The 26,002-nt window shown below is 39.6% G+C and overlaps 1 protein-coding gene across 1 annotated transcript in view; it reads right to left on the bottom strand.

Annotated features, from left to right (window-relative positions):
* Positions 1–26,002, bottom strand: part of pcdh11 (protocadherin 11) — a 152,921-nt gene that overhangs the window by 73,647 nt on the left and 53,272 nt on the right. The window contains exon 4 of the mRNA XM_079479921.1: positions 11,065–11,124. Coding sequence (XP_079336047.1) covers positions 11,065–11,124 — 60 coding nt within the window. The remainder of the gene's footprint in view (positions 1–11,064; positions 11,125–26,002) is intronic.

The raw sequence follows: 26,002 nt of genomic DNA, 5'->3' as shown, positions 1-26,002 counted from the left end.
ACCTGGCTCCTGTCGTACCTGCTCGACGTGAAAAGAGAGAGCCGGAAGGTCACCCGAGCGCAGCGCTTTGATAGAAGGATGATAGGAATAGTAAAGAGCTAATATCTGCATCAACCTTCACTGTTAGCTTCCTCAGCATGACATTTAAATTGTTAATGGTTTGGATTGTTCCTTCATTGAATGACTTGACACATCCATTCATTCAGAGTGGCAGTGGCATTGTCCACAGCTGATAATGTGAAAGGCCCACTGTATTAAGGCTCATGCTGGAACAAGAGAAGAATCACTTATCACTGTCACTTAAGCCTCTCCTGGCAAACAAGACACCTGATGGTGACACTGATTAATGACGCTGGATAAGTTTGTGAACGCAGCGGGATCCCCGCGCAGGTTCCATCTGAATCATATTTAAACATATGGTCGCCATATGGAATTAAGTATTTCCAAAAATACGATGACCAACCACTGTGAATCTGCAGGTGTCATATTTAGGGCCCTTTTTTCCATGTTGTGCAAATACACACAGTGATTACTATTCAAATGATTCCACGCAAGGCAGAAAATCGCAACGTTAAAAATATAGCAGGCTTGTCTGTATCTCACAATTGCTGTTTTAAGGGAATTAAACGTTACGAATGTGCCCTTTGTGTTACTTTGTAATGCGTCTTAAAAGTCTGGGCAGCATTAAAGTTGTTGGACAAAGACATCCTTAAAATCCATATCTGTCACACGCATTAAGCACAATGTGTAAAATGCCAATTAAAATTATTTTAAAATCAGGGACGTGCACAGGTATTTTGAGGACAGTTGCTCTGACCTGAAAAAGGGCACCGCCCCCCCCAAAAAAAAAAAATTCACAGGAATTATGAAGGACTTACAGGGTCTTTATTAATATATATATATATATATATATATATATATATATATATAAAGAAGAAAAACACTGAAATACAGCACTCAATCACCTTAACTAGCACTAATAATAACACAGAAAAACCTCTCTTCAGTGGGCATCTTGGCTTCAAACAATCCCCAAAATAGTGATAGGATTTAGGCATTTAACCATTTTGAATAAAATAATTAATGTGATGCATTGCTTCCATCATTCATTCTTCTTGTTAACTCATGAAGATTTTAATTAATTTCATAAAACTTGATGATAGTTCGTTTGTTATACATCAAAAACTCACCTTTTCTGACAACGTTAAGGTGGCCACTTCCATAACACCAAAAAGGAGGACACTCAGCATTTAGTGAGGCAAGAATAATTGCATAGTGATTCTGAAACAGTCTTCTCTATTCATTGCCAGACAATTCTTTGAAAAAATCTTTGACCTGAAGATGTACCTGCAGCTCGTCGGTTACTTTTGTTTTTCTATGCTGGCATGTCGCAGGTCCCTTGACTGCAAACGTCCACTTCACAGCGACATCCATGAAAAGTGTCTCTACTGCTTTATGATATGAATTCGTGCTCTTTTGTCCATTCCGGATTAAATGAGGTCTCACGTTTCAGCAAGTTACCGTTATGATGTGACGAAGCCAGCACGTGGACTCCACTTCCACGTTGTGGAGGCTTGTTTACGTTATTAACCAATGATATATCAGGTATTTATTTGACACCTCTTTCAGCCAATCGTGTGTTTGACCAGAGATCTTACGGCGTCAGACGCTATGCTGCTGCGTCCCAATAAATGTTCTAAAGCGGGTTTTGTTTCGGCCGATTCATCACAACCTCCAAAAAGAAGGACAAATTAGTGTCCTGTTTGAGGCTGCCCCGCACACCGGACAGGGGGCTTAAAGTCCGGCCGAAATCCGGACATATGGCTACCCTAGACAACGTTGAGTCGTATCACCCGACAACCGCGACAATCTCCTTCTAGGGCCGCTCATGGATTACACCGGTCGCGTGCAGCGGCCACGTAAACAGAGTTTGTCCTTCCCCTTCTCATTTTCACTTTTGTTGCCCGAATATGGAAGTGGATGAGGCTATGAATTCTGCATCCATTGTACATGATGTTTTTTTTTTCACCTCGGAAGGGCAACGTGAGTTGAGAAGGGCATATGGGCAGTTGCCCGGGCAACCTGAGCCACCCCCCGTGCACGTCCCTGTTGAAAATGCTTAGATTTAATTGCTGACTTTTCGGAGCGACGGTTCTCAATGTGAACCTCTCGAGTGTTTATTTACACTTTTGATACACTTAAAGCTATTGACTCAGCTTTGCCTCTTCTAACATTAACAGCAATGGCTATTGATTGTCAGAATTGATTTTAAACCGAGGGAAATAGATGCATACCCATGGTGGACTTAAGTAATTTATACGGCGAGAGAAAGACAGAACGGGAGATCCTAATAAGCCCAGACTAATTAACTCAATAACAGTTACCCATGTGCAGCATTTCAAGTATTCATGGACCTTCTAAGTCTCCGCACAGGTCTGTTCGTATAATTTCTCTGCTCTTTTCTACAGAAACATAATTGCAGATGTCAAGCAAAACTTGTCTAGAGGCTTTTCAATCGTACAAATGAGGGGCAGCCTATCTGAGAATATCATGCTTTGATTGCACACAGTCTTTAAGAAGAACTGTCTCTGAATAGCAGGAAGATGAGACAGCCACTCACAAAGCCGAAAACAGTAGGACAAGGCCATGCGTTTTACCTAGGCATGAAATGAAAATCAAACTACAAAAAAAATGTAAAAACTACTTTATAGGGTGTCGAGAATACAAGGAAAATGTGTCCATCTCAGGTTTTGGGGCTTTTTGTAAGCCACATCATACCTCATCTTGAATCATTAAAGGTGAATGACAAACCTACAAGGACCAGGACATAAATTCTGCCATAAAAAATAGGGTTTTGCAGTCAAATCACTTCATAAAAACATTCCCACATTGGCCTTTCACTATGGATTTTCTATTCTAGGAACGCTAAGCACATGGAAGGGTTATAACAGACGGTATCTGATATTTTGAAAATGCTCTGTGATGGATGTGCTTTTATTTTGCTTGCCTGGCACTTGCTTCTGCTGTGTGATGTAGCCACGACTGAAGAATAGTCCTTTATATCCCGAGACCTAAGAGGTATCAACATTTTACAGCAGTCAGAGAGTGTGTCCACTAAAAAACATTACAGAATCACACGACTCACTGAAACCTCACGAAGGAGCAACCCGAAACGATGATGTCCCCCAAGGTGAAACCAAAAATCTCAACATTAGTGCTTTCCACAAATGATAAAACTGTTTATTTTCACAACTAACTAGGTATTAATATTCCTCGCGGATGAACATGACACAAATTGTAACATTCAATAACAGGAACGCGTCCACACATCAACAACGGCCCATTAAAACAAGCCTGTGACTCACAATATAGCCCATGTCATCAGCAAAGGCAACAAGGGAACAAGCCTAATGTAATTTCTATTCCAGACCACTCGCTGTTTTCTGGCTATGGCTACCAAATGCAACATATGCTGTCACAGTGAACAGCGCTAGAATTCTTTAGAGCTTGCTTCATCTGAAGCCTTCCAAAGCTTGTTTATATTGAGTGTCAGGCCGACTGCTTCAAGACCGGTAAACTACAGCCCCACACGGCCCTTTAGTTCACAGTCTACAAACAAATGTCTTTTAAAGATCTTATTATCACAAACCTTCTGCTGTATGGTGGAAGTTAACAAAAGCAATCGCAGCTCAGGATTGGATGAGCGCCATCTAATGAGGTCATCTGCTAGTTATAATGCTTTATTATAATTTTTTGTCTTCGTACGGCTAGCCTTAATTTCCCTTCCCGAGTCCCTGAAAAAAGTTTTTGGCAAATTTAAAATTGAAGTCAGCGCAGGGCTGTCATCGCTTCTTTTCCACAGAGCACTTACATCTGCTTAATGATTATCATACAGAGTCCTCTCCTAAGAAAGATTCCAATCTACGGACCAGAGCCGGGAACTCAGGAAACCATAAATTTTGCGTTTTAAACCAGAAATCACCTTTAAATATTCCCTCCTTGCGTTCGCCACCTCTTGGAACGGCGCTGGGAACACATTTAAGAATAGTGCACAAATCATTGCCAAACTTGACAGCCAGAGTCTCACGAATAATAGCGTGAAGACGAGAGGGAGGGAAAAGGTTGCGTGAAGGTGAGAGGCATTAATTTGCTTTTAAGCTTATGGGAGATTCTCGCACGCTACTTGCGCTTAGCCACCTACTGTAAAGACGCATCACCATTCCATACTGCCTGTGACACAGGATAATTAGCATCTCACCCTACATCAGGAAAATGACTATTTTCCACGGATGCATCATTATACCGCGTTGTAGGAAATACCTTATAGACATAAATGTGCATAGTGCCCCTGCAATAAACTCTCGGCGTGGCTCTTTTATTATTTTAGAGGACTGGCTTCCTTGTCAAAACAAGAATGAGACACGAAATGAAATGCGGAGCCGTACAAATCACGAATCTGCATGATTGATTAATTGCATGACACTTGGCAGCAGGAGTGCGATAAAATTGTCTGAAGACCTCTTATTCACAGATTAAATATGGGAAAAAAGTGATTTTGGAGCTCAGATATGAGTCACGTGGCCAACGCACACTGTTATTCATTCCTACTGAAATATTTAGCGCATGACTTGAATGACTTTGATCACTACGAAAGATCAGATAGGAGTTCAGTGAACAGAAGAGGTCTGGCATTATCTTGATGTACTGTTTTTCAACAGCATCACTTCTATGCCCTTATTCTACAGCACCATTATTTTGAAGCTAGTCTATGCGGTGCATGTGGTTGAACATTCATCTGTGTCATATGGGTACATACATCGATCGCTTCCGAGTGCCTTCAAAGCTCAAAATGTTATGCTCACGCAACACTGATTCATAATGAGGGCTGGTGAAAAAACCCACTGCTATTAAATGTTGTAATTAAAGTAAAAGGTGGTTTCCGTTTCCCTAAAAAACCTATGCTTCACATTCAGCCCCGCATGCTTCAGGAGGAAATTAGGTCTGAAGTCTGAAGTTTTCTCCTGGAGTTCCTCTGAGAGCTATAAGAACAAAGAAACATGAGAGCATTATTAAAAAGCGCAATATATGAACTAAATGACCCCTCGGTGCCTGGCGTCTCCATACAGCGCAATCAGCAAATTACCTCCACCTGAATAACTCGGAATCTTTCCCGAATTACACAAGAACGGTGCAAAACCAGATTACGCTTGATGCTTCTGTGTCACGCTAAAGGTGGTTGTTGTATCATGTAACATTAAATGCAATAACCGTGCAACAGCAAAAGTGAATCGTTTGAATCCTAATGGCTCTTGTTCTGTTATACTACATCATATCGAGCTTTCTCAGAGCAGTGCTTTCAAAAAATTAAGAGGTTAAGCTATGTAGTTGAGAGGCTAATGCATGGAAAAAGCCTTTGGACCCTAGCCAGAACAAAATCCGGCATGCACAATGACACCCCATTAAGAGTACTGAGGACACCAGGAATACCCGAATCCGAATGCTGAGCAGATTTCTAGGTGGACAGAAGTCAAGAGCCCTCAGGCTCATGGGTATGCGCGCTCCAGCACCTCCGCTGATTTGACAAATGATTCTATATCAAAGGGCTGCACACAGATTTGAATTAATTGATTGGACAGCATGCAGTGAAATCCCTGATTGGTTTAACTAAGAGAGCAGGAAACGTGCCATAGTTTAGAAGAAGCCGGTGACAAGGGAGGGAAAAAACGGCCTTTTAAGTATGACTGATTATTATTGAAATGTGTATGAAAAATGGGACGAATTAATCCCGTTCTAATGCAATAAATCATCCGATCCGTGTGGGTTTACGGCTGTGATTCCAGAGCTTGGTATTCCTTTCATCTCTTCATTAGCGGGGTCAACCACAGCCAGAGGACCTTGTGAGGGGCAAGTCTACAAATGCGGTGCCCCATGCACGGACCCAACTTTAATACGGCTGTAAAAATCAACATCTCTGCCAATTAAAGAGACACCACATTAACACTGCCTTTGTAATTACTACTTACTGAAGGGGAATACAGCCAAGCACAGGACTGAAGAAAGTATAGGCCAAAGTGATGTCTGAGGACATATTTGTGCAATATTTCATATTTTAATGCCCTCAAGTTAGGTAAACTCAAAACCTTAGGGGTATTTATTGAAATAAATATTTGGCAAAAAGGTAAACTCCAGCATAACAGGGAATATGGATTGTATATTGTTATTAATATTATGTCATGATACATTTTTATTAATATTATTCATGAACAAGCATGACTTCACCTTTAAGTGCTGAGAATTCATGAAATTTACTCACACTTCTAAATGTATTAAAGTATAAAAGCAAGTTATTGCATTTCTTAAAGCTAAGATATTTAAGACAGCTCGAGAGGTCTCTCAAGTGCTTAAAAGATGCCACTAGGGGATGGTGCTAAGGAGAAAGTGGGGTTTGCAAATGGAACCTTATCATTCCACGTTATATGCGCATCAATTCAGTACTCCCCTGCATGGGCGTAATTGCGAGTGCCACTTTTTTAAAGTATGAATTTGCGAAAGGCATTTATTAAAGAAACTACATTGACACATCATTTTTCATAATCTAATTTATACATTTAACAAACTTCTTGTGCGCAAGATAAAAGTCACATAGTCCGTACATGTCATTAATGCATTCGAGTTATGCTCTATAAATCATGAGTACTGTTGCTCGTTCTCATTAAGTTGTATGGATCGTCAACTTCTTATGCTCTATTCCAATCGATTGCATTTTTTGCGCGTTCTTGTTATGCTGTATTGTTCTCAATAATATGTGTGATTTACTAAAGCAAATAAAAACAAATTTCAGCACCGGTTTAAAACAGGTAATTTAGAAATGGTGGAAACGTGCATATCTTTTCCTTTTCAATGTCTAAATCACAATGTATTCTCTTGAAATGTCTTTATTGTCATATGTGTGTCGAGTATAAACTCCTTTTAGGAATTTCACTGTTCAACATGAATGTATAGGAGAATATTCCTAAATAAGGAAATCTATTCAGTGATTGGTCCATGTTGCAAAATCCTGTTTGCAGCACAGCAAAGTGTCGTAAATTAACCCTGACACTTAAGATTTAGTCCTATACTTTACTTAAATTATGAGGGAGATGCTTTATAGCGACTTTAAAGATTGTTTTCTTTACTCTTAAGTCAATTCTAAGCAGTGTTCTTGTGAGTCATTCTTAGAAGCTTGATAAATACGGGCCGAGTTGTGCAAAGTCAAACATCACTGAGCTGTATGGTGTGAATTAACCTGTGCCGAAACAGAAAACGCACAGCCCAATCAAGTCATAAAGCTAAAAATATCCCAAACACACACAACCTGCTGCACAGCAGACTCCAAGCGTTCCGGCAGCATGGTGTACCTTTCCTCTGTTTGACATGAACATGCTGTGCTAGCTAGTGACAGCCCCAGTGCAGCCCTGCGCCCGGAGGTCACAACTGACCTTTCATATTGTGAGTTTTTCCAGTTCTGATACATGTTTGTCTGAAGATGTCCGCCAAAGCGTCCGCAGGCACCGCGGTGTGGGTTCGGGCATTTTGCTGCCTGTCTCCCAGAATCACTCCCACTCTCCCCTGAACGGTATACTATCTGTGAGCGCTTAACGCAAAGCATGCTGCCTTGAGATTCGCATGCTACAAAGCTTAATTGCTGCATGACTAGCCCGCTGTTGGAATGCTGGAGGGATTTCCATTTATTATCTGCTATGAATCACTTTTAAGATGTGCTTACTCACCACAGGATCTTCCAAGTTCAAAACACCATTTCCAGCAGGAATGTGGAGGTGCGTGTTGTCAGAAGTGATAATTACGAAGCGGGAGGATGTGACATCACAGCAGGCTAGTAACACAAAATAGATGGCATCCATACAGCATGTGTTTGTATGGAGTGGGAACGTGGGTCACACCGTGCGGAGATGGCGGCCCGTGCCAGGCATCGCGCAGGGAGGGAAGGGTCAAATTCTGCTTTCCATCTGCCATCTGCTTTGCGGTCCTGATGGGGGTTCTCCGCGATGTGGCACAAGTACCGCTAGGGTTAACTCACCACCTCGATGAATGGACATTAAATACCTGATGAATATCAGCCGGGGTCGTCCATAGAATCTCCAGAACAGACGTGCCTGTTGTAATGTCAGACAAATGATCACTTCCCCAAAGTCAGGGCCACTTCATCAACGTTAAGCGGCAAGGTGCGCCATCCTTCACGTTCGGATGGGAGATGTGAAATTGGGACTTACTCCACATTCACTATTGACCTATTGTGAATAACAGTGCCTGGAATGAATTACGGCGGAGAGGAAAAATGCATAATGTAAGATATTATTTGAGAATTTAACAATGCTCAAGCCTCAGGGACTCTCACAATGTAATGTATGGCCTTTGGAGTACAATCGCTATGGCAACTAGAAGCCCCGGGTGACCAAGTTGCCCACCCACATGGACAGCCGTTAATCATCTTCACTCCAATCCTGGCACAGCAGAATTTGGCCAATGTGTCAAGCAGCAATTATGTATACTTAGTGTTCTCTCCACCCCCCTCGGTTCTTCTCTCTCTCGCTTTCGTTCTTTCTTCTCCTTCTTTATTTCTATCCCTCTCTTCTCCTTTCTATATAATCACTGGGCTTTTAAAAGCTCTCTGTTCATTAGCTCGCTTTCATTGCGAATGCATACAATGCCAGTGCAGTCTTAGCACCACACAGTACGCCATTCCTATTACAGAAATCATATCTAACCATTTAGCCATTATACTTTCATTCTGTGCTGAGTGACACACCAAATTACTCCACTGCTTCATTGCTTTCTTTGCATATTGGCTTGTGCAGATCACAGACGTTAATGGGAAGCGACGAGACAGAGATTATGTTCTGCTGGTCGCGGGGAAATGTTAACGCCATGGCAAATCGGTGGCATCCCTTCATTACCTCCATCCAGATCAGCTGTTTCGAAGGGGGCTGACAGCAACATGGGAATCGCGACGCTCTCCACATTTCAAGGACAAATACAGGCGCATCTGTGGTGTATAGAAGGTTTTTAATTGAGGTGATCTCGACAGGGGTGAACCGCACCGTCTCGTGTGAAGGACAGGTCAGCAATTAGAGCCCTGTTGTGTGCCAAGAAGCCCAGGACAAAGCTGATTGCCTTTTTGTGTATGTGGCACAATAAGCAGCAGTGCGGTTTCGTGTAATGCAGGGTGACATAAATAGTTTGCAGCTTTTCATGCAGCATCAAGTCACTTTAGACGGCAGTCAGTATATTAGAGGTTGCACACTTAATACCGCTGAGTTTGACCACTTGCTGACAGGCTGTCAGCTATGTCAATGCCTGCCATTCGCCGACTTTTTGCAAGGTCTTTATTCTTGACCTGCCCAGTCAACCAGAAAAGGACATAAGCACTTTGGCACATTTTGGGTTAGCGTGCCCACAATAGCGGCACGTTTTCCAATATGAAACATTATTGTGTTTCTCACGCGGAGGCACGATTTTACTGAAGCTGAGGTGCTGCAGACGGCTTTCAAGTATGAAATGTATTTTTCTTTTTGTTCATCTGCACAAAGAACGCGGCTGATTCTTGTCGGCATGTTGGTAAATCCTGAGCCAAAAAGCATGAAATCACAGATAATTCTACATCTGGTAGCAGTGGTATGGTTTAATTCAAGGCCTTGTTTCCGAGATAAGACACAATAAAGAGGAAATAGCTGCTGTCGTGCCTCTTTGCTCTGCTCCATGGCAGTGTCATGAAAAAAACGCTATTGTATATTTGTACAGTAGGTATACAAGTGGAAAAAAACATTATTCACAGATCTCCATAGATACAAGAACACCAATTAGGTCTTATTTACAGTGGTAGTCAACTGGTTTGCTTTCCTAAACCTTTATAGTGGGTGTTGAACAAAGAACATGGCACCAAAGTAAACAAAATGTTATTTTAAATAGACATTTTGCCGTTTCCCGGACAGGGATTAGCTTAGAACAGGACTAGACCTTGGTTAAATTAAGATATTTCGATTAAGACACCTCTAAGATTTCTGTTAGTCTGGGACTAGGCTGAATAATCCAAATAATATGTAAAATTAAATATAGATTTTTTTCCACATAGTTTTGCACACGTTTCTTTAAGAATGAGGTGCATGTCACACAACCTGTTCATGTTGGCATCTACCAAGTGACAGATGAATTTGTGCCAACATAGCACACAGCCTTGTGATGTCAACAACGAAAAATATTGAAAATGTTCACCTGTGCATGTTTCCTGCAAGGGTCAGTGACATGACATGCATATCTTTGTGTCTTGGGGGATAATTTCCATTTAACATGACTTGATACATTTATGACAAAAATGTTTTCTGTAAAACAGATTAAATTAATATATATATATATATTTAGGAATAAATAATAACTACGTTTTTGTACCTCAAACTTTTAAACTGACATTTCCAAACAACTATTCCAAACAAGACACAATGGCATTATTTTATGTTTATTATTGTATGTCCTATGAACAAATAACAGTAGTTTAAAAGACGTTGAGACAATTGAAAAACCGAATGAAAGGGTATGTAGATTTCTCTAAAATTCTGAAAAATAGCTACTTTTATGTCATATGTAGGCTGATACACTTTCTGTGTCAGGTCAGGTGGTACAACCAATGTACAAAAAGGAAATTCAATTTCATCAAACACCTTTAAATTGATATTCATGAACTGGGTAACACAGGCTTAAGCTTATACAGGCATCCCAGAAGAAGCCTGTTCAATGTAAACAACTTGCACAGGTCAGGTGATGCATTAATAAAAAGTTAATGCATTAATGTGGTTGTACAACCGGACATTTTTGAGTGGAGAGGAAAAGCACCGAAAACACTTTTTTACACTACTATTCCCTGCCCACCGCAACCCTATCAGAACAGACCTGTGACTCTGCTTTTGTTTGAAGCCCATCAGTGGAGAGCCGCACATTTACAGAGATTTGCAGGGTGAAAATACAACTCCTTTAAAGCAAGAGGAATAACCATTACTAAGATAAGTAACTTACCTTATGGGGGCAGGTGGCTAAGACAACAGGGAATGTTTTATCTGGCGTCTGGCTTTGGTTCTACAGGAAAAAACAAACAACCTAATGTTAGTTATTTAAGTTCAAAAGAAACCGCTTTATTCAAGTGTAGCTCCTATAAATTGATCAAATATAAAACAGTGTTTTGTAAAAAGATACAACTAAGTGACCTATTATGTACACCTACTTACACAAGAAAGAAGAAGAAACGGAAAACCAATTGACTGAATAAAGGTTAAGGTCATCAGTCTCCGTGAAATACACTGGCAACAGATGCTTACAGCAAGCCTCACTATGCAGGCCTATTCCTGTGTCCACTCCGCAAAAAACACAAGCTTCATAACATATGCACCGCTTCTCAAACAGCGTTTCATTAACCAATTACCATATTGTAAATATGGCGCTACATCAGACCGATACAAGAGAAGCAACACTAAAAAGGTTGCACGCAGGTAAGTCAACAAGGCAAAAACAGATGGTCCTGCTGTTTACGATTATGCATGATGCAAGGCCCCTGCACACTGACAAAGGTAACACAAGGGGAAAGGACCATCTCGAAGTGACCTCGCATACATATGAGGAAAAACAAACGGCCGAGCCTACGCGACGGGGGACAAACTTCTCGCCGCAATCCTTCAGGGGCGCTAGGTTGATTCCAAGCAGGTGCTGCCAGTCATTCGTATCTAGTTATCTTCTTTTTGTAGGACTAATGCTCTCTGACACTATTAATGGCTTCCTTATGGTATCACCAAGAGAGATGAAACATTGAGCGGTCCAGACTTCAACATCTATATTTCATCAGCACTTAGAGGAGTCAGCATTGCCTGCGTGCTAACCTTGCTTCACACTAGCTGTCTGGTAAAAGACAAACATTGCGTGGTCAGCCCTAGGCTTCTGAGATAATAGAAAGTGGTTTTGTGCCCCCTCTGTAAAGACGAGAGTCAGCATTGGCATCAGCTAAATAATCTTACCTACTGTAGGTTTGGAAAAAGACTAATCGTATTCAAAATCAGGTTTATTTGATGAGAAATGTAAATAAAAATATAGAAAATAAAAGAATAATTTTCAGCAGCAATAACATAAACAAACGTTACGTGGCCCAGACTTAACTTCTAATAGACCTCCGCAAAGAGTTTTAATTTAATACAATTAATATACAAATAAATATAAGTATAAAGTCATATTATAACATATGTGCATTTGGCAGACGCCTTTATCCAAAGCGACTTACATTGCATTGTATTATATACAGTACCTGTATCTGTTTCTGACTATGTGCAATCTCCTGGGATCAAACCCATGACCTAGGGACTACTAGCGCCATGCTCTAACCACTGAGCGATAGGAAAGCCACTAAGCTAAATATAAAATACATTTTAGCATTATGTCCAAAGAGTGGAAGTTAACTTGGGACCAGATACGTGCATCCGATGAAACCATATGTGGCCGAGATTTTGCTTTCCCATTTCAAATAACGGTGGATATTCCCTTGAAGGGGAAGTTAGCGAGCGTATCCCAACGTCACAGTTTGCTCTAGTACACACTGAATAAAATAAATTACGTATTTCTTGTCGTTAAAACAATGTGTTCCTGTTTACTATGTGTGTGCAGCATGCATACATTCCAAACATACTACATGAAGCTTGTTTTCATTGTCATGTGACTTGTATGTTCGCTATATCTACGACCATGAAAATCATTTACAATTCCACATACTGAAAGATCTCGGGAATTGTACTTATTTCTCTCACTGATTTTTGCATTCTGTAGCCTATAGTGTGAAATAAGTGATTTTAGTTGCAGATTATGTTTCTCTGGGATTTATCGATTAGGGGTCACACTTGGCTCCTTCGAATTCAAAAGTGACCGCAGCCTTAAAATGTTTTTGTTAGGAAAAATAATGTAATACATATTTGTTTTATAATGTTTGCATCAGAGTTATTATAAGTTTTTGGCATTTTATAATGTATTGGTTTATTTTGATGTTGCTATATGTTTTATTTAGATTATTCTAGCTTTTGTTTATTATTAAAATTTCAGTGCCTTAAACTTTCATCTTACTTTTGAGCAACATTTAAAATGTTATAATTAATAATGTTTTATAATAATTTTTAGGTCAATATTATTTGATTTGATTTCAATGAACAATAATGTTTTCAAACTTTTAATTTTAGTAAACTAAAACTATAACCTTGCTTTGCCTTTTTTGAGAATTTGATGATACTAATTCATATTTATGCAATAATTGTTGTCCATTTTTTACATACTGAAAACAATAAACATATTTATAAAGAATTTTTCAATGAATGGATTATTTTAGGTTAAAACTCTCAGAATGTTTTTTATTTCAGCCTTCTGGTTGGCATGTGTAATGGAGTAACCAGGTTCCAGTAGACCTCTCTTTAGAGGGAATTTGTGAATTCCCTAGTTATTTAGACATGACTTGTGCATTTAGACAATCTCAAAGAAGATTTTTTTTAACTTTTTGCCAATTATTTCTTCAAATTTTCAATATTTTTGGTTTGATAAGTACCAAGTTATGCATTATGATTACGGTCAAACATTTACAAGAAAGGGAACACATGGAAAGGGGATGGGTAGTGATAAATCGTGAGATGTTATTTCATTCAGTTTGGGCGTCTTCATTTAGGGCTCACATTTGACTCCTTCGCAGTCACACTTGGCTCCGGTAACTGGTACTAATAAATATGTATGCTATAACTATTATAAAATGTTTTTCTCCCGATTGAAAACAATAATGTACAATTTGAACAGTTTTTAAATATAATTTTGCAATTGATGCATAATTTCAGTTTTCAAAGCATAATTTATTTTTAAAACCCAATCTTTGAAAAGCAGATTAGTGCCATCTGGTTTAAAAAAAAGTTAAAACATGTAATGGGATAGTGTAACTTCTAGGTTCCTGTGTGTCGTTGTGTGTGTGTGTGTGTGTCAGAGAGAGAGAGAGAGAGAGAGAGAGAGAGAGAGACTTTTTTGTATTTTAATGTCATTTATTGATTTTACTTAACATATTCCCAAAATTTGCTCTGTGTGTGTGTGTGTTTGTGTGCATGAGTGGGTGAGTATTGTACACTCTTGATATTTTAGAGTATCACCCCTTGATTGCAGTTCTCATATTTTTTCATATTTCCATTTCATTTCATGTCGGTCATTTTTGACCGTGAAGGAGCCAAGTGTGACCAATTGTTTTGTGACCCTTTACCATATACCAATCACGTCAATACTTTTTGTGTGTTACAGAGGTAATATGAAAAAAGTTTTCTTTGACTGAACTGAATGGTTTAGAGCATGTCTTCGTTGAATCAAGATTTTGTGAAATGTTTATTTAAAATGGTAGTTTACCCAAATTTGTAAGATTTTAATTAAAGCATGACTGAGGATGTTATAGAGAAAAAACAATGTCCCTTCATTTACTTACTCCCATGTCACTAAAAACCAGTATGACTGTCTCTCTTCTGCAGAACAAAGATAAAGAATAAAGAATAAAGAATGTTAGTTACCAAACCTCTGTCCCTTTATTCCCTTACAAACTAAAACCCTGGTATAAAAGAACAGAAGGGTAAGTACATTTACATAATTTACATTTAGTCATTTAGCAGACGCTTCAATCCAAAGCGATTTACAGATGAGGTAAACAATGGAAGCAATTGGAACAGCATAAGGACAACAAAAAGCATACGTGCAGTCTCAAATAGCCTACCACATGTAGCCTACTGCAGTAAACACATCAGAAGTGACTTTAATGGTAAAACATTTTTATAAAAATAAACATTAACTTATGTTACAAAATATCTTATGCACATTAGACGTTTCACCCAAAATAAATGAACTTATAAAATAACATTGTTTTAAGATGTTTATTTGACTCCATGTTCAAGTAAAAAATCTCATGACAAATACAGTAAATGGCAAAGCTTGTTTCTAAATTCACATTTATATTCCTCTTGTCACTAAAGTAAAAAAATAAACAACCCTTGTTCATTTGTTACCTTCTTTTGTTGACTTTTGCACAATACTGTAGTTTTGTACAAATTATGCCGGTACTAAAAGACACGTCAATGAAATCTTAAGGAACCAGAACCAAAATAAATGAATGTAATCAAAATCTAAACCAAATTCTTTCACTGCCTTATCATTCCCTTCCCTAACCTTGCCTATTCAGTTCTGCGCAGTTGACCAATTACAGTTTCATTCCTCTCCACTTCAACCTGTTTTTGGCTCCCGGAGACAGTTTTCCCTTTAATGAGCCTGTTTTAAACAATACATGATATTGTAACCTGAGCAGCGCCGGCACAGGAAGTCAAGTAGAAGACTAATAAAGCGCACATTCTCCTGGTTGCAAGGGCAGCTCGGAGGACATGTTTATTCAGGAGAGCCGCTGTCAGCATCGCTCGCCTTGACCTGTGTCTGCTCTACTTCGGTAAATCGAAACATCTGTTTGGACCTCCATTAGGAAACTACGATTTGAACTCCATCTTGCTGCGTGAATTTTAAAGCTCCGTGATTTCTGCAGCATGTTAATTACTGACAAACGGGGTAGCAGCGGTCCTCGCCGCTGACACAAGTAATGAAACGAAAACACAAAGAGTACGAAACCTCTCTGGAAAGAATGCATTTGCGTTAATGCTTTATTTCCTGTTTAATGTTTTGCTCGGCCACGGTTAATTATTTAATATGACAGGTACGGTGCAGAGTGTATTAACTTGTCCTGCTTGTTTAAATAATATATGATCCCATTAAAATCTGACATAACCGACAGACACACAAGCGCCACTGGGGCTTATTTCATTCGCAGGTACTCGGCACCATTATCAGGCGGCGTTGACCCGGCGCGTTCGACGAAATGCCCTTTCTATGATGCGCGTCGAAACTACATGTTGCGCCGAGAGTCTTAACTATGCACATTCGCCATAACTACCCTGGTAAAAAGCAGATGAACTTGTGTCAGATGAACGCCCTTCTGTTATTTTACAGCGCTGTTAACTCCTTGAAATAAGCACGAAAGGAAGGAATGATTTTCAAATAGTCGTTTCTAAAAGAATCCTTTATTGGTAGGCCCATATTCCGTCCTTCTGATCTCGCCCCATTATTCATGCAGCGCCGGTAAACTCGCGAAAGCGAAATGTGATTTTGTCAAGGTTGTGAAGTGCAGTCAAATAAACATGATGGAAAACGCCACGTAGAAGGCAAATTTATTATCTCTTCTTATTACGTGTTACATCTCAGCTTCACGGTACACAGACAAATTAGTTTCTATCGAGACGCCAAATTGCTAATATTAAACCTCTCCGCCGTCCCTCCCCAAAAACAAGCCACAGAAGGGATTTTTTCACTTCACTGCTGCATTTCTTCCTCTCGAAAGGGTAGCATAGTGAGAATGGAGGACTGCAAAGTGCAGTAATCTCCTTGCCAGCAGTGTTGAGGCTGACTGACGCTCAATGTGCCATCGCTATAAAGGGTAGCTCTTTGAAATGACTGCCTCCCACAAGTGCATCAAGACACCGAGGCTTCTTGCGCCTGGTGTGCTCATTTGCTAAGCAGTGTGAAGCCCTTTCTTTTCAACTGGCCTTGAGTGCTGCGAGAAGTCTCAATAAGACCTTTGTAATAGGACATAGTTCGAGGCAGGTACGCCGGGCCTGCGCATACACAACAAGGTCGTTCGGCGAACGCACGAAACACAGCAGGTATTCGCAGATGTAGCTTTGTGTGTAATAAAACATAATACCTGTATTGCTCAATAGTACACAGTGCTGCGGGCTATTTAATAGCTAATTTGGAATTATATCTTTTTTATTTATGGTTGCCAACAAAGATAAACCCAAATTGTTCACAAACAGTACAACCAGGCGAGGAAATACGGTCTTTCTTGCTCACACACAAAGCGTTATCCCAAGGCCATAATGAGCTCGCTGTGTTTTAAAAGGATTAGCTGCATTAAAAATCACATTTCATTCACTAGCCGAGCAAAACAAAGCAGTTCACAGCAAACATGTTCATTTATTACCGCTTCGCAGGGGTTTAAACGCAACGCATGAATATTTCATCACGACTAATCTAATCTCGTCCCGCATGTGCGTGCATTTGTTGTGGAATCTAAAGAAAACGTCCGACTCGCGTGATGTACGCCGCACATGTCAAATCGACCGATCAATTTTCTCTGTATCGATGAGACTGGTCGGCGCGGTTCGTATAAGATCCTGACGAATATTTCTGTTTCTCTGCGTGCCAGCCCTCGTGAGATAAAAAGCCTGGGGCTGTGAATTGGCAGGATCAAGCGCCCGAGTACTTTTCACCCTAAAAGCAATCTTTAAGAGAGGCTCTGACGTCGTCAAATTAACTTGTCTTCTCCGATACACACCAGGTGGAGAAGACTCGCCGCTCTCTCAGATGACTCCCATTAAACTCGCAAACAAGAGCACTATTCACCCAAGGCGAAATAAGCCACAGGGCTTTTATTTGGCAGGCTGGCACAGTGAGACTGCGTTGGCCCGGTAACATTCTCCTCACACACTGGGAGACTTTGTACTTGTTACTTCCTGGCTGACACTCAAAAGCACTGAACATTAACTAAATTGCAACCATCACATGCTCTTGATTTTGGTGTCTCCATTTATGACACCTTTGTTGTTGTTGTTGAGAAAAAGGGCAGAAATGAAGAAACAACGGCGGTTGCATCTCTCTCCGTGGGTCTGTATTTCAAGGATTATCAGATGTGTTTGATCATGTGACTTTCATGGTTTTGATCGCGTGCACACACACACACACACACACACACATCTCTCTCTGGATCTTAGCAGCACATAATGTGAGAACATAGCGATGACAGGAAAACGAGGACTGTAGAAGGCCTGGAAACAGCCTAGTTTACAACCAAACAGTCACACTTGCAGTTGTCAGATGTGCCGTAATGCTGTAACGCTTATACGAGCAGCACGTCTGCTTTCTTGGGGTTTTCTTCCTACTTCCATTTTAGACATCCCCTATTTCTAAAAGAGTAATGGTACAGGGTTCCCGATGTCTCCACACACAACAGCAGATCTGACTCAAAGTCCCCCGGCACTGCTATCAAAGCGCTTCTTCACAGTTGATCATTAGCAATTTAGGAGCCTTAGGCAACTCTTAGCCCTCAAACTGAGCGGTATAATTTAGCAGCTGCCTCGGCCATACAATCTAAGGACCGTACCGTACATTTATCACATTCAGGGTTTTTAAAAAGAGAAACACAGAACATTTTGACTTGTGACAAAATGTGCGAGCGAGACTGACTTCTTATACACATATCCTGGGGAAAAAAACATATTTTATTGTTCTCCAGGATCATTTTCAAGTAAGTCCTCTGCCAGATAAAATCCTGCAACTCAAACACAATCATTTTGATGTGGCTTCAAGCGAAGGAAGCTTTCAATTTGAGTGGTCCACCTGAAATCGCGATAAGGCGTGGTTTTGGGCACAGACCATCAAAGAGAGACTGAATATCATTTTAATGGAAAAAAACTACCAGGCAGCCAAAAAACCCACCTGCCATATTATGAAATAAGTCCCGTCTTTCTTAGCCAGTCAGAATTCTGTATATAGATTCAGATAAATAGGAGGAAAAAGTTGTACTGTTTTTGAATTATTGGTTTGTAAATAGTTTATATGCAGTGCAGCACAAGGAAATATATATCACAATGTATATGATTTATCATATAATTAAAAGGTTCTTCACAGCGATGCCGTAGAAGAACCAGTATTGGTTCTTACATTTTTATAGAACACAAGGGACATTTTGTAAAACAGGAAAGGTTCTCTGGATGTTAAATGTATAGTTCACCCAAAAATGATATCATCACCTGAAGCAACTGAGATTTTTGGGGCTCCATTGACTACCATTAAAATGGTTGTGAAAAGTTGCCCCAGAATTGTTTGTCAAATATTTTCTTTAGTGTTCAACCGAACCAAAAATATACAATAACTATTTCTACTCTAGTAGTGTTCCCAAAATCTAAGTTGCTAACATTCTTCTATATATATTTTGGGTAAACTATCCCTTTATGATCTCTATGGCACCATTTAGACAAAAAATATTATTCTAAGGCTTCAAGAAGCATCTTTTATTTGGGGTGGTATTAGTTTAAGGCAGGACTAGGCTAAATTGGGACATTTAAGTAGTATTCACAAACATGTCTTACAAACAAGCATTACAGTTGTGTATCTTGAGACAAAACAATGGCACAGTCCAAGCAGTTTTCAGTTTAGACAAATCTAACATTTATTTAAGTGTTGGACTAGTCTTAAGCCCTGTACGGGAAACCACCCCTTCTCTGATAGCTATATACCTTTCACATTTGCTTTATCATTGTCATGACGTTAAAAACACAATGCAAGATCATCTTTAGATTCCAGTGATTCCATTATTAATTCAGTATGCAAATGACACAATGACATCATCGCCATTGTTTAGATTTTGTATGCCAGGCATTCAATAGGTGACTTTTCTGTTTCTTAAGAATCCATTCAACTCAGCTAGCACACATAAGACTGAACTGATCTATAAAAAAACTTTAAATTGGCTCTGTACGCCTGTTCAGTGAGCGATTCGAGTGGAATTAATTGCAGAAATTTGCGAAGAATAAGAAATGTTTGAGGAATATCAATACAGCGCTGCCTTTCAAGCCCCGTAATGATTTCACAGCAAAGATGACCGTGCGTATACTCGCCGTCTGACACTTCATCGTGAGACTCGATACTAATTTATTAACATCAAAGCAAATAATTTGGGTTTCAATCCATTTATACCTCCCAGAGTTCAAATGCTACACGCTCATCAAAAGTCACACGTCCTGCCCTGTTCCGTCGTACAAAGAAGAGTTTAATCATTTACATGACATGATCCTCAAACTTTTCAATATATCAGGTAGGAAATGAAAGGGTGGAAACAGAAATGTTAAGAGCTCTTGAGGTCCGCTATAGCACACACTGTGGCTTTAACACTCGCTCGGTTAACAATACGTGATGCACTGTTTTATTGAGGATTACAGCTGTTCAGTGACTGAGGATTTAGCGGTGCTTGCTCTAAAGATCTGACTGTGTTTGATGTATGACCGCACAACTGGAAATTCAAGGATGCTCGGTTGAACGCAATATTTCAGCCGTCTCGTCTGCCTACTTCATGGATATACTGAAATCGAGGGATTCAGAACTGAGCTGTACCTGATTTTTGTAGATCTGCAATTGAAGATTCCAGTTTTGTAAAAGGCATTTTTAGGTCTGTTTTGTACATTTTTATCTGTATTGATGTTGGACTTTATGGGTACTGAGGTGGATTTTAAAAGTCCCTCGTCTCTTAGCAATGCTTTGAATTCAAGATTATTTTGAATTCACAACAGAAGAATAAATGGGCCATTCCGTGCAAATGACAACCATATTTTTTTTAAATCTCGATTTTACCAAAGGTTTTCACCACATGGAAAAGTCAGAGGCCAATAGTCGGTGGTTTAAAAGCCCATATCTTAAAGTCTATCGTTTAAAGCATAGTTTTCCATAGTCATGTAAGTGAATTGTCACATCCATAAGGTCCATATTCCTTATAAATGGGCGAATGAAAATGAAAATAAATCACTTTTCTACGACGAGTCATCCGTTCTCCATCTGTTGGCTATTATTGCTTGTTTGTACATTTTAATAGACAAAAATCCTACAAAGTATGTCATCCCTCAAAAACGTGCATCCTTTTTGTCACATTCATTATACATTCATTTTTTCCTCTTTTAAAATAGAAAGCTTTTGCATATACTTTTTGATGTCTGGACTCATCAGGGGTTTAGGAAAACATAAACAGATTACTCAATTCATTGGTAACAAATACATTCTTTTAGAATTTATATTTTACGTTGACTGAAAATGTCACATCCATAACCCTTTTTTAACCTCCTTAGAGATTGTTTTATATCCAAGAAATGAATGCATTACCAATTTGTGTTTCATGTTAAATCTCACTAAACTATAAACATCATTCTTACTATGCATAAACACCCTTTACACCAGTCGCACGCACATATGAACCCTGCGGATGTTTGCTTTGCGTCTGTTTGTGTGCAGCTTGTCTATACTTAGTTGAGTGTGCCAATTTGGTGTGGCGTGTTCTCTGAGCATTTCTTGGCACGTGCTCGGCGGTGTCTCAGACCAATTTGTCAATCCAAGCAGGCTTTGTGTGTTGCCAGCAGTGAGACCGTGGTTGTGCGCAACTCTGATCCTGGAGGCACCAGGGGACACGGCCAAGTGTTCCACACACTCAACTTTGGGACAAATAACGGATTCTGCCTGCTGATCCTCGTCTCTGAGGGAGAGGAACAGAAGAACCAGATTTGCCTAACTTCTCTTTGCTCCGGAAAAGAGCTCATCTCTAGAATGTGTGTGACAAGATACAGCTCTGTCTGAATGGTGCCGAGTCTCTGCTGTCAAGCGGCGTCTCATTTTTGAAAATGTTAACTGGTATTTGGTCAAACTGAATAATTCATAGGCTTTGGAGGTTTATGAAGAAAACAATAGTCTTCTTCTGTTTTTGTTTCGAACAAATATTTTGATTCTGGGATAAGATGTGACAGACATAACAAGAAATAGCGCGTGTTGACCCATCTTCAGCATGCAGCCTTTAAAACGAGTTATGATGGATTTTTGTTTTGCTTTATAGAAAGCTTAATAAGAGCACTCCAAACACTTAGAAGCTTATTTTTGCTCTTTGTTTTTGTTATTGAGGCTAAGTGGTTTATGAACATATGGTTGTTTGAGTCATCTGTTGCTTAAACCATCACTGAAGTCTGTTTTACAAGATTGAGGAAAAGAAAATCTCATCGCAGTCAAATGCATGTCAGGTTCAAATGGACGAACAACCGAGGAATTTAAAATGCAAACTGATCATTACTGGGGCTATAATTCTTTGTTTTTCTACGCAGGGTGAATTCTTTTTTTCCTTTCTTTATCCGCTAAAAACCACAGTATCGTATAAAGACGCAAGCATCTGATCAAACACTGGCAGTCTGACATGTCTAAATACAGTCATTCCATGACACTTAACACCACAGTGGGCCAGATTAGGACACACAATGTCTGAAAAATTCAATTGCGGAACAGAAGAGAAGTCAAAATCTGAAGGGGAATTGGTAACCTCATATGCAAATTGCAAGCCTGTTTACTCGATTGCAAGGCAGTGAGATGTAGATGTGAAATTGTGATCTTTCTGCTGAGAAACATGAGTTCAGACCTCAGGGTTTTAATGGTGATACAGTATAACAGGGGTGAATAAAAAAAACAAGTGCAATGAATACCTTGCATGTCATGATCCTGCCCATCTTGTGGTTGTTTTTCTAGTTTGGAGTGACAGGATCGAGAAATTGTCCCATGTTTTGTGTTTGGAAGCACATGGCTATTGTTTGATTCTTTGAGCCATGTGCTCTCCTGTCTTAGCCCCGCCCCCTTGTTTCCAAATACATTATCCCATTATCAGTTCACTCCCACGTTATGCATCTTTTGTTCCACTCCTATTTGATGCCCTTGTGTTTGCTGTTTTTTCTGGATCGTTTGTCTTCATCAACCCGTCTTGTCCTGTTGCCCTTGGTCTGTTGTTAAGTTTAAGTCAAGTTTTATTTTGTTTAAGTATTTTGTTCATGTTTTCCCCCTCAAGGGATATTGAGTTATCTTCTGTCTTCATATCTAATAAAGTGTTTTTGTTGAGAGCTGTCTGTATTTGGGTTCTTTTTCATGACCCTTACAAAAACAATGTGTTCCCAGGTAATCCTAAATCCTAAAAACATTTTAAAATACAATTTCTACCTTTTATGTTGTATGTTTCTCTACACACGTGTAAACAAAAATCATAATAGCCAAATTTAGGCTAGTAATTAATAAGCTACCTATTGAATATGTAATCTACAAATCTGCATATCTCACATGAATGAGTAGCAAGGTTTTTTTTTACTTTATCAAGTTTCTTGATATGGAGACATAAACACATGAACTTAATCTCCAGAGTTGCTCTGTAAGTGTCATTTTTACTGTTTCATTTTCGAAAAGCTACTGTCACACACACAATGAAACTCAAAGGCCTTCGCAACGAAAACAAAAGTCTAGTTACTGTAACTTTATGACACACCCAAACAAAAAATACAGTAGTATACTTCAGAGCATCCTGCAGTATACTGTGGTATATATTGTACTAGTATAGTATTCCATAATATTATCTACAAATAAATACAGTAAATTGATAAACTGTAGAAAATACTGCAGTATAGTTTCCTATTTGGTTCAAAAAGGTTGGTTTTTGGTAAGGTAATGTTAAAAAAGTACCATAGCACCTAGGCATTTTACCACAGTCTACTATATTAAATGCTTAATAGCACCCTTTGTAGAATAAACTATAGAAAATTAAAGTACTGTAGTCTAATAATAATAATAATAATTAATATTAACAATTCATTACATGTATATAGTGCTGTTCTGAGTACTCAAAGCGCTTTACATCGATGGGGAGAATCTCCTCAACCAATGTACAGGATCCACATGAATGATGCAACGGCAGCCATAATGCGCCAGAACGCCCAGCACACACCAGCTTATGGGTGGAGAGGAGACGAAGCCACTTAGTACAAATGGGGATGATTAGGAGGCCATGATGTATAGAGGACATCCTGGGATTTTCAATGACCACAGACAGCCAGGACCTCGGATTAACGTCTCATCTGAAGGAAATTGCTTTTATTTACAGAAGCCTATACTGTCCCTGTCTCTATACTGAGGACCCACGCAGACCTACATTCTACTGTAGTTCACATTTACATATAATCATTTAGCAGACGCTTTTATCCAAAGCGGGTAAACAATGGAAGCAATTGGAAGAACATAGGTACAACAAAAAGCATAAGTGCAATAGAACTGGTCTCAAATACAGTAGCCTACCACGGTATACAAAGCTAATTTTCTTTTTTGATAGAAAGAGTATAAAAGAGATAGAAGTCAGAACTGTTCAGTCAGGTGCTGACGGAAGAGATGTATTTTCAGACGATTCTTAAATATGGCTACAGCATCGGCAGATCATTCCACAAATGTGGAACAGATAGTATAGTGCAGAGCAGTGCAGTGCAGTACAGTATGGTACAGTATAGTATACTGTTTATTAAATGATATTATTATTGAAGGTCAACCCAGAATTTAGTTCTGTCCTATATTTACCCAGCATGGGTCAAAAAACTATTATAGCGTGTTTTTCATGTAGGCAAGTAAATTACTATTGTATAGTAAACAAAAACCGAAAACACGAAATTTTGGGAAAAAACTATATGGATTTATTTGGGCTCAAAGAATCACATCAGTGCTGGATCGTTCGACCTAAAAATCAAGACGTTTCCAGGAGAGTGTTGCTATTTGTACATGACAAGCGTCTTGTTCTATTTGATTAAATGATTTGTAATATCCCATGTCTGGTGGAATTACACGAAATAGCCCAAGACGTTTCTTGTAGCATATTACAAATATTGTATTTCAACCGCCACCCATTTACCCACACTCATTTCTTTCTCATTTCCTTTATGTCTATACAAAACAGAATTATCCAAAGGCTGTTGTGATGTGGCGTGGGCTCCGAGGACGGCACCACATGCACTGTGGCGATTGTGCACAGCACAAAGGTAAAGCCAATGGAACATGTGGTCGCTGGCAGCCCATGGCGCTCTGGATTACAGCACCCTACAGCACTAATAAAGAGGCTGTTCGAGAAGACAATGTCACGTCGCCTCCATTTACGGCTACGTCCTTCATGATGATTAAACCAATTCTAGCAGCATGCGCTCCTTAATTCTGCCGTTCCACTCAGGGCTATCAAATCAAGGCCTGGGCTCGGTCGGAAACAGGGCTTTGAACGCTTAAACACGTCAATGCTTTCGATACAAGCTCACGAACAAACAAGAGATGGTCACCTGGGGAAACAGGTGCGCCACTTGTTCCACAAGATGGTGAGCTTATAGATTTAGATCAGGATAAGAGGGGGCTTGTGAGCTTCGGTGGACACAACGGATCGAATCAGGTTGTTACGTCACCGAAGGTCATTCGTGACCAGGGGCATGCATGCGGTCTATGTTTTAGACGAACCTCTGACATATTTCAGAGCAGGTTGTTATATTGATTCATGTTAACAATTTCAAATGTCAAATATTGCTAAAGGAGAAAAAAGGTTAATTGTTAAAGTAGCCGCTAGTCCAAACTACCCTATGGAAAAATGTATGTCACTGTTAGACATGTCAAACAAGACGCTTGTTGTGCCAACCAAGAACTGTGTATATTCATACGTACCAAAACAGCGGAGGAGCAATATAACCTTATATCCCATATTCTCAATTTTCAATCTTTGTTTTCGGGAATGAATTTACTTTCTGATCTCTCCACAGCTCAAGTGATCCAGAAGAGCGGAATCCAGCGCATTACATCTGATGATGAAACAATGTTTTCATAAATCCCACCTCCCAAATAGGCCACGCAGGAGCAAACCCAAATACACCCCTCGCCGTGCGCCAGCGCCCTGCCCTTTTTTTTCTTGATTATTACAAAAGAACAATAGAGGCTATGTATTAACAACATGTTGAGATTTATTTGTCTTTGGCTGCACCGCTCGTTGATAGACGCAAATCCTTAATCCACCACCGAGATAATAACTATGTAATCCTCATTCCCAGATGGAGCCGTTTCAGGAAAGACAACCCGATCAAGCCAACACTGAGTCCGTCCAAGATCAAGAGAGGTGAGCTCATTAAAATACGGAGCAATGAAAAAAAGGTAACAAAAATACTGTCCGTTGCCAACCGTATGCGTAAACAATATCATCATATTTCTCACAATATGCATAATTGTGAAAATTGAGAAGCTAACCTAC

Source organism: Barbatula barbatula, assembly GCF_947034865.1.
Source record: "Barbatula barbatula genome assembly, chromosome: 18".
Classification (NCBI taxonomy): Eukaryota; Metazoa; Chordata; class Actinopteri; order Cypriniformes; family Nemacheilidae; genus Barbatula; species Barbatula barbatula.
The sequence above is the reverse complement of the archived record's forward strand: the minus strand, read 5'-3'. Positions and strand labels throughout refer to the sequence as shown.